General features: G+C 46.5%; 2 protein-coding genes across 2 annotated transcripts in view; one reads left to right on the top strand and one right to left on the bottom strand.

The window, feature by feature from the left end:
• Positions 1 to 779: 779 nt before the first annotated feature.
• On the bottom strand, positions 780 to 4,999 carry ncoa4 (nuclear receptor coactivator 4; the record flags this gene model as incomplete). Its single annotated transcript, XM_071513219.1, has 3 exons — positions 4,777 to 4,999; positions 1,952 to 2,075; positions 780 to 920 (listed from the first exon to the last, which is right to left on the bottom strand). Coding segments are annotated over exons 1-3 (270 nt in total), but the record flags the coding sequence as incomplete, so codon positions are not given.
• Positions 5,000 to 7,850: 2,851 nt separating this feature from the next.
• The window catches only part of yipf3 (Yip1 domain family, member 3), a 9,906-nt gene continuing 7,743 nt past the window's right edge, over positions 7,851 to 10,013 (top strand). Inside the window, exon 1 of the mRNA XM_071513217.1 lies at positions 7,851 to 8,136. Coding sequence (XP_071369318.1) covers positions 8,065 to 8,136 — 72 coding nt within the window. The 5' untranslated portion in view covers positions 7,851 to 8,064. The remainder of the gene's footprint in view (positions 8,137 to 10,013) is intronic.

Raw genomic sequence — 10,013 nt, 5'->3', positions numbered from 1 at the left:
GTCAGTAGTAGTGTGTCAGTAGTGTGTCAGTAGCAGTGTGTCAGTAGTAGTGTGTCAGTAGCGTGTCAGTAGTGTGTCAGTAGCAGTGTGTCAGTAGTAGTGTGTCAGTAGTAGTGTGTCAGTAGTGTGTCAGCAGTGTGTCAGTAGCAGTGTGTCAGTAGTATGTCAGTAGCAGTGTGTCAGTAGTAGTGTGTCAGTAGTGTGTCAGCAGTGTGTCAGCAGTGTGTCAGTAGTGTGTCAGTAGTGTGTCAGTAGCAGTGTGTCAGTAGCAGTGTGTCAGTAGTGTGTCAGCAGTGTGTCAGCAGTGTGTCAGTAGTGTGTCAGTAGTGTGTCAGTAGTGTGTCAGTAGCAGTGTGTCAGTAGTGTGTCAGCAGTGTGTCGGCAGTGTGTCAGTAGCAGTGTGTCAGTAGTGTGTCAGCAGTGTGTCAGTAGCAGTGTGTCAGCAGTGTGTCAGCAGTGTGTCAGCAGTGTGTCAGTAGCAGTGTGTCAGTAGTGTGTCAGCAGTGTGTCAGCAGTGTGTCAGTAGCAGTGTGTCAGTAGTGTGTCAGCAGTGTGTCAGTAGTGTGTCAGTAGCAGTGTGTCAGTAGCAGTGTGTCAGCAGTGTGTCAGCAGTGTGTCAGCAGTGTGTCAGTAGCAGTGTGTCAGTAGTGTGTCAGCAGTGTGTCAGCAGTGTGTCAGTAGCAGTGTGTCAGTAGTGTGTCAGCAGTGTGTCAGTAGTGTGTCAGTAGCAGTGTGTCAGTAGCAGTGTGTCAGCAGTGTGTCAGCAGTGTGTCAGTTACCCTGGTCAGTTGCTGCAGCTGGTGCTGCAGAGCCTCAGTCTTCAGAGTCTCCAGCAGCTCCACCTGACTGAGCAGCCAGAGCTCCCTGCAGCGCAGAGCCTCCTGCTGCCTACTGACCGCCTGCTGCAGCTGGCCCCGCACCTACAGACACAACAGACAGGTCAGTCACAACAACAGACAGGTCAGTCACAACAACAACAACAACAGACAGGTCAGTCACAACAACAGACAGGTCAGTCACAACAACAGACAGGTCAGTCACAACAACAGACAGGTCAGTCACAACAACAGACAGACAGGTTCACCAGCTAACCCTGCTGTCCAGTTGGGGTTCTCAATTCAATTCAATTCAATTCAATTCAATTCAATTCAATGTGCTTTATTGGCATGAAAGTTCACAGACAATATTACCAAAGCATCAAGATGAATATCAGTCTAGGTGTGTGTGTGTGTGTGTGTGTGTGTGTGTTCTCCTCTGTCACTCACACTCACACACTCACACACTCACACACACACACACTCACACACTCACACACAGTGTTACCTGGAGCAGCAGTGCAGGTGAAGCAGCTGAACAGTCAGCTGACACCAGACTACAGAGGAATACTGCTGACTACAGTGAAGTCCAGTAGAGTCCAGTAGAGTCAGTAGAGTCCAGTAGAGTCCAGTAGAGTCCAGCAGAGTCCAGCAGAGTCCAGCAGAGTCCAGTAGTCAGTAGAGTCCAGTAGAGTCAGTAGAGTCAGTAGAGTCAGTAGAGTCCAGCAGAGTCCAGAAGCAGCTGAAGGCAGAAGCTGCTGCTCAGTCTGTCAGTGTTCTGAGCTCCTCTCTCTCTCTCCAGTCTTTTATATGCTGACTCTACCAGACACTCCCCCCCCCCCCCCCCCCTTCCAGTCTTTTATATGCTGACTATATCAGATCCTCCTCCGGTCACGTTTCTCCTCACAACACACACACACACACACACACAGAGCATCATTAAGGTGTTACTGGTTAACCGACACTGAGACAGACAGGTGTTACCATGGTAACCACAGCTACTGTCCAGAACAACGGCAGGCTTATGGTGTTATGGTCAGATCAGGCTCTAGACCTCAGGAGCCACAGAGGGAACAATACAGAGTGAGTCACACACACACACTCACACACACTCACACACACACACACACACTCACCTCTCTGGAGTTGTCTCTCAGCTGCTGCTCGGCCTTCATCACTCCACTGATGGCTTCCTCCAGCTGATCCTGGGCCAGCTGGCTCTGCTTCAGCCCGGCCGCCGCCGCCGCCGCCTCCGGCATCCTGAGCAGGAAGCAGGAACAAGACAGACCGGTCTGAACACCAGGAAACCACAGCAGCTTCACACAGAACCAGACCTGCTCAGACTGAACCGCTTCCCTAAAACCTAAAACCTCCTCCGCTCCAGATCCACCGGGAAATCCTCAAAACCCCAAAACTCTGTTGGGGATTTCCTCCCAGAGAGCGAGCTGAACAGCTGACTGACCACATGACCACAGACAGGTCCAGGTGAAGTTCACATCATGACATCATCACATCACCACAGGAACCTGATCAATTCCTCTGATTGTCTCTGTGCAGCTGAAGGGAAGACAGAGGTTCACTCTTTATATTCCACATGACTGACAGTGAGTTGACTGTCTGTTGTGTTTCACTGACAAACTGATTCTCTGAATTAACGCCGTGTCTCTCAGTTCCTGCTCTAACTGTGATCAAATGATATGCAAATATGATGTGTGTGTGTGTGTGTGTGTGTGTGTGTGTGTGTGTGTGTGTGTGTGTGTGTGTGTGTGTGTGTGTGTGAGTGTGTGTGTGTGTGTCAGGCCGGGGGTGCTGACAGTGAAGGGGGGGGGCAGTCAGCTGTGTGTTCAGGTTCCTCCTGTCCTGCTGCAGAAGATCCTGAACGCTCCGCCTGACAAACTCCACAAGACCACAGGTGAGAGAACGACTGTGTGTCGAGGTCTCTCTACCACTCTCTCTCTACTTCTCTCTCTCTCTACCTCTACCTCTCTACCTCTCTCTACCTCTCTCTACCTCTCTCTCTCTCACTTCTTCTTTCCTGCTACAAACAGCTGATCAGAAACTCTCTGTGAACTGAATCACCTCACTGGCTATAATAAAGATTAGCCTGTAATAAAGATTATAATAAAGACTATAATAAAGATCTCTCTCTCTCTCTCTCTCTCTCTCTCTCTCTCTCTCTCTCTCTCTCAAAGACAAATAATGTTTAAAAATGTATTTCTCCATACAGAAAAACAAGCACACAGCTCCAGGTTTAGCAGTAATCCTCACTGTGTGGCTCACTGACCAGACTCACTGACCAGACTCACTGACCGCCATTCAGAGCGACTGACACATCAGACCACACAGCTATTTCCAGACAGACAGCGGTCAGCTGCTGCTCTGACAGATCGATCGGACTGATGGACGATCACCGATAATCTGTCCATCTGATCAGATTCATAACAACACATTCCAATAAATTCCCAGAATTCAGAGTTTCACCAGTTTCCTTCTTGTCAGTGAAAAGCCTCTGAGACGTTTAGACACTAAAACTCTCCACTGGAACCAGGAGGAGGAGAAGAAGAAGAACACTAATCCAACCTAATCCATTAGTTGTCAACTATTAAATTAATCGCCAATTATTTTGATAATCTATCTGAGTAATTTTTTGAGAAAAATAAGTGAAAATTGTCTGATTCCAGCTTCTTAAATATGAATATTTCCTGGTTTCTTTCCTCCTCTATGACAGTAAACTGAATATCTTTGGGTTGTGGACAAAACAAGACATTTGAGGACGTCATCTTGGGCTTTGGAAACACTGATCCACATTTTTCACCATTTTCTCACATTTTATAGATAAACAACTAATCGATAAAGCCGGAAAGTCAAAAGTCTTAAGTTAACTTTCCCTTTTTACTCTGGCTTTAATTATTCTGTGTTTGTCCTTCAGTGTTTTATTCACTTCCCTCTTATTGCTCAAAATTCACTGTTATTATTTATCACTCACATTTTTATTAAATCTTACAAAGACTCTGCAGCTGCCAACTCAACTCAGCTTCAACTTTATTGTCCCGAGGGGAAAGTTGTCTCTCAGCAGATAAGACAGAGACACAGAGACACAGACAGAGACAGAGACACAGAGACACAGACAGAGACACAGAGACACAGAGACACAGACAGAGACACAGACAGAGACACAGAGACACAGACAGAGACACAGAGACACAGACAGAGACACAGAGACACAGACAGAGACACAGACAGAGACACAGACAGAGACACAGAGACACAGACAGAGACACAGAGACACAGACAGAGACACAGAGACACAGACAGAGACACAGAGACACAGACAGAGACACAGACAGAGACACAGAGACACAGACAGAGACACAGAGACACAGACAGAGACACAGACAGAGACAGAGACACAGACAGAGACACAGACAGAGACACAGACAGAGACACAGAGACACAGACAGAGACACAGACAGAGACACAGAGACACAGACAGAGACACAGAGACACAGACAGAGACACAGAGACACAGACAGAGACACAGAGACACAGACAGAGACACAGACAGAGACACAGACAGAGACACAGAGACACAGACAGAGACACAGAGACAGACAGAGACACAGACAGAGACACAGACACATGGCTCAGGTACAAAAACATGATAACACACATGAAGTGAGAGCAGGAGCAGGAGCAGAGGGTTAAAGCAGCATCAGCCCCCAGCAGTTAGATGGGAAACTCATCAGCTGGGTCATCATGAGCATTTAACAGTTTGGTGGCCTGAGAAATAAATGAATTATTATTCTGTTTCGACAAGAGCTCCGCAAAGATCGTTATTACTACTTTTATTAGCCTAATATTATTAGCATTACTGGTATGATCTGCAGGACCGGTAAAGCTCCGGGAAACGGAAAGCTAGCAGCGAAAATGGCGAACAGCCTCCAGCAGACAGCAGCGTTACCTCATGTGGACCCGCCGCTCCTCTGCTCGGTCTGGACTCCGTGATAAATAAAAAGGACTTTATTTTTTTATTATTATTTCCTGCTGTCAGAGCCAGGGGAACCAGGGGAACCAGGGGAACCAGGGGAACCAGAGGAACCAGAGAGGAACCAGGAAGCTCCGCTGTTCCTCCACCGCCGAGCGGCCAGTCTGCACGTACACACTGGGGCCCCGCGGGGAGGAGGGGCGGAGCGACGGCCGACAACACAACACAACACGACACGACACGACACGATGCAAACTGCCGCTCGTGTTGAAGCTGGAGAAGAAACTCTTTATATTTACACAACAGAGTTCACTCTTCCTTTCAGACTGATATAAATCTTTCCGACCTGAACCCGCAGCACGTCATCCCGGGTCCGGACCCGGACCCGTTCCGCTGTCTGCACCGGGCAGAAGGTCACGACAACCGATATTCAAAAAACTGACAGTTCACCTTGGCTCGTGCTGTCGGTGAAGCTGAACACCTGGCAGGACTGGTTCACATATTTTCCGAACAGAAAGAGTCTTCTGGTGACTTCGGCATACAGTCGATCCACCAGGCAGCGCTTCATTTAAATAAAACATCAGCTGTTAGCTGGTTCACAAAGCTCGAGCTCAGTGTATTTTGATGAAAGAAGACTGTAGCAGTAACAGAGGAACCAAACCTAAACATTGAAAGTGTATTGCAGTAAGTGCTGCTTGGTGTATTTGATGTATCCCGAAGTGCAGAGTGAAGCCTAAAGATCCATAAAAGATCTTAAGTTATGTTCTGCCAGGTGTCAACTTCTGTCGATAAACAAGGAAACATTAAATTATCAATTTTCCGAACAGAGTTTGGCTGGATGTTCTCTCTATAACAGAGGACGTAATGCATCACCGCTAAGCAGTATGAAACTGATGTTAGGTATATAACGATAAGGCCCCACAAGGAAATACAGCGTACAATAACTTTTCATGTTTTTTTGAATACATTAACGCGACATCATAGCTCATATTTGTGTTTCTGGCCTAATGGAAACTGACTGGAGGTCAGAGTTTATACAGTTTATCCTTCTTTTAATTCATCACATCACCGGTTTCAGCGACCAGCAGCGGAGGAATCTGCCGAAGCACCGACTCTGATCCTTTAAACTGATATTAATACTTTACTGAAGCTGGTATCAGTCGGTTCCGTTAGCAGCTAGGTGGCTAACAGTTAGCCTTGATGGTGGAACGTGACGCTAACTGTTAGGTCAGTTAGCTCGGCTAACGATAGCTAACGGAAACGTTTTCGATGTGAAAGCCGCCGGGAGCCGCGAGCTGGACCCGGCGGTGTCGGTCTTACCGGCTTCCTCTGGTCTGGACTCTCGACTTTGATGTCATCAATAATCCAGTTTCGTTCGGCGCTAAAATAAAGGGAGAAACCTCGCCGGTACAGCCGGTACTTCACACCGCCTGCTACTCAATGTCACGACGAGGGAAAAAAAACACACATAAGGGGTGGAAATGTCTCGCGAGAACTGACTACAACATCCCGTTAGGTCAACAGAGGCCAAGGCTGCCCTCTGCTGGAGGGAGAGGAGAAGACAGAGAGACACAGAGAGAGAGAGACAGAGAGAGACAGAGAGAGAGAGAGAGACAGAGAGAGACAGAGAGAGACATACAGAGAGAGAGAGAGAGAGAGAGAGAGAGACAGACAGAGAGACAGACACACAGAGAGACAGACAGAGAGACAGAGCAGCCCCCACTCCTACCACTATAAAGCCCTTCAATGCCAGGAGCTGAGCGGTGGGAAGAGTCCTCTCTGCCAGCTGGTCCTGGGGCTCACTGCACCGTCCCAGGACAGACCTCAGTTAATTTGGCCCAACCACATTATGGATAAACAAAAAGAAAGGTATCAATCATATTGGAAAAAAGTAACAAAATCTCAAAGTAAATTAGAAACATATTCGGCCCTAAACAGACAGACACATTGGCAGATTACCTGACCAGTGTGTCTGATCCTAAACTGAGGAAAACCTTGACCAGGTACAGACTCAGTGAACACAGCCTGGCTGTAGAAACAGGCCGACACCGGCAGACCTGGCAACCCAGAGAGGACAGACAGGCAGACCTGGCAACCCAGAGCGGAGCGGCTGTGTTCACTCTGCTCAGGCAGAGGTGGAGACAGAGCTGCACTTCCTTCTGAACTGCACCAAATATGAAAATGTGAGAGAGAAATATTTCTCCAAACTCCAAAATATGTGTAACTTCGAAAAACTTCCTCCTGACAAAAAACTCCTTTATCTCCTTGGAGAAAAACGTGAGTGAGCCTCCAGCTGCTGTTTATATCACATGCTGTGAAAACCTGAGACAGGACAACTGACCCAAATATTTTACATTTTTTCCTTTGTGTGTGATTGAATAATTGCAACTTTCTATTGTTCAATTATCTTTGTTGTTATTATTGCTACTTTTTCTTGATTATCACTGTTTTGCTTTGGCAACAGATACTGTTGTATTTAATGCCAATAAAGCTCATTTGAATTTAATTGAATTGAATTGACAGACAGAGAGACAGAGAGAGAGACAGAGAGACAGCTGGACTGGAGACTCTGAAATGTCCAGAGGTGTGAGTGGGAGTTTCTGTCTGTCTGTGGAGGAGAACAGGAGAATAGGAGGAGAACAGGAGAACAGGAGAACAGGAGAACAGGAGAATAGGAGGAGAACAGGAGAACAGGAGAACAGGAGAACAGGAGAACAGGAGAATAGGAGGAGAACAGGAGAACAGGAGAATAGGAGGAGAACAGGAGAACAGAAGAACAGGAGGAGAATAGGAGAACAGGAGGACAGGAGGAGAACCTTGTTGCTGTGAGGAGACTCTCTGCCTCTCTGTTCCTGTTGATTCCTGTTCGGGTTCATAAATGAAAATATATTTTATAGAGTTATTAAGCAGAGCCAGAGTCCTCTGTTCAGAGTATACATGTCGGATAAAATAAATAAGTAACATAAAAAAAGAAAGGAGAAAGGAAAGGGACAACACGAGATTCTCGCGAGGTTTTCGGTTCCACGTTGACTCAATGCGAATGACGTCATCGCGCCGTTCTGCGAGGAGCCTGACGTCGCTGGTCAGACGGTGTAATGTAATCCATCAGGGAGCCGAACATCAGATTCCTGCGTCCGTTCTGCTGCCATGAGCCCGAACTGAACTGAGCCCCGGAGCCGGAGGTCAGAGGTCAGAGTCCAGAGTCCAGAGTCCAGTTCACTAAGATCCAGCTCAGAGAGTCCGCTCCGCCAGCTGCCGAGCAACATGGCCGCTGCCGCCGGGAACAGAAACACGAACACGGAACCGTGGGGAGGCTTCGAGGACAACATCATCCAGGTAGCTAACATGCTAACTGCTAACCTGCTAACAGACAGACTAACTAACTGCTAACTGTCCTGCTAACCTGCTAACTGACATGCTAACTGACATGTTAACTGACATGTTAACTGACATGTTAACTAACCTGCTAACAGACAGACTAACTAACTGCTAACTGTCCTGCTAACCTGCTAACTGACATGCTAACTGACATGTTAACTGACCTGCTAACAGACAGACTATCTGCTAACTGTCCTGCTAACCTGTTAACTGACATGCTAACTGACACGTTAACTGACATGTTAACTGACCTGTTAACTGACATGCTAACTGACAGACTATCTGCTAACTGTCCTGCTAACCTGTTAACTGACATGCTAACTGACATGCTAACTGACATGTTAACTGACATGCTAACTGACATGTTAACTGACATGCTAACTGACCTGTTCACTAGTTCCCCCTGCAGAATAAGAGCAGCGGTGTCACTGTGTTATGAAGCTGTTGTGAGTCAGTAGTGAGTCAGTAGTGAGTCTGTGCTCAGACTGGTTTGACACTTAAGACTTTTCCACTAAATAAAAACAAATCAATTCAGATTAATATTCAGATCGCACTTTATTGATCTCCAGGGGAACCTCGGGTCACAGCAGCACTGCAGAACAGACAGAACAGAACAGAACAGACAGAACAGAACAGAACAGACAGAACAGAACAGAACAGACAGAACAGAACAGACAGAACAGAACAGAACAGACAGAACAGACAGAACAGACAGAACAGAACAGAACAGACAGAACAGAACAGAACAAACAGAACAGAACAGACAGAACAGACAGAACAGAACAGAACAGAACAGACAGAACAGACAGAACAGAACAGAACAGACAGAACAGACAGAACAGAACAGAACAGACAGAACAGACAGAACAGAACAGAACAGACAGAACAGACAGAACAGACAGAACAGAACAGAACAGACAGAACAGACAGAACAGAACAGACAGAACAGAACAGAACAGACAGAACAGAACAGAACAGACAGAACAGAACAGAACAAACAGAACAGAACAGACAGAACAGAACAGAACAGACAGAACAGAACAGAACAGAACAGACAGAACAGAACAGACAGAACAGAACAGAACAGACAGAACAGACAGAACAGACAGAACAGAACAGAACAGACAGAACAGACAGAACAGAACAGAACAGAACAGACAGAACAGAACAGACAGAACAGAACAGAACAGACAGAACAGAACAGACAGAACAGAACAGAACAGAACAGACAGAACAGAACAGAACAAACAGAACAGAACAGACAGAACAGACAGAACAGACAGAACAGAACAGAACAGAACAGACAGAACAGAACAGAACAGAACAGAACAGACAGAACAGAACAGAACAGAACAGAACAGACAGAACAGAACAGAACAGACAGAACAGACAGAACAGAACAGACAGAACAGAACAGACAGAACAGAACAGAACAGAACAGAACAGAACAGACAGAACAGAACAGACAGACAGAACAGAACAGAACAGACAGAACAGAACAGACAGAACAGAACAGACAGAACAGAACAGAACAGACAGAACAGACAGAACAGACAGAACAGAACAGACAGAACAGACAGAACAGAACAGACAGACAGAACAGACAGAACAGAACAGACAGAACAGAACAGACAGAACAGAACAGAACAGAACAGAACAGACAGAACAGGAAGGTGATGAAAATAATAATGTAAATAAAACCAGTGCAGAAAAGATTTAAGGCAATATAGCTAAATATAACACTATAGAAACTATGAAGATAAACAATATGAAACTGCTACAAAGTGTCTGAAGTCCTGGTCCTGGTCCTGGTCCTGGTCCTGGTCCTGGTCCTG

Source organism: Centroberyx affinis, unplaced genomic scaffold, assembly GCF_046629955.1.
Source record: "Centroberyx affinis isolate AG114_WGS23_722 - 3 ecotype Tasmania unplaced genomic scaffold, CSIRO-AGI_Caff_v1 ptg006892l_1, whole genome shotgun sequence".
Lineage (NCBI taxonomy): Eukaryota > Metazoa > Chordata > Actinopteri > Beryciformes > Berycidae > Centroberyx > Centroberyx affinis.
The sequence above is the reverse complement of the archived record's forward strand: the minus strand, read 5'-3'. Positions and strand labels throughout refer to the sequence as shown.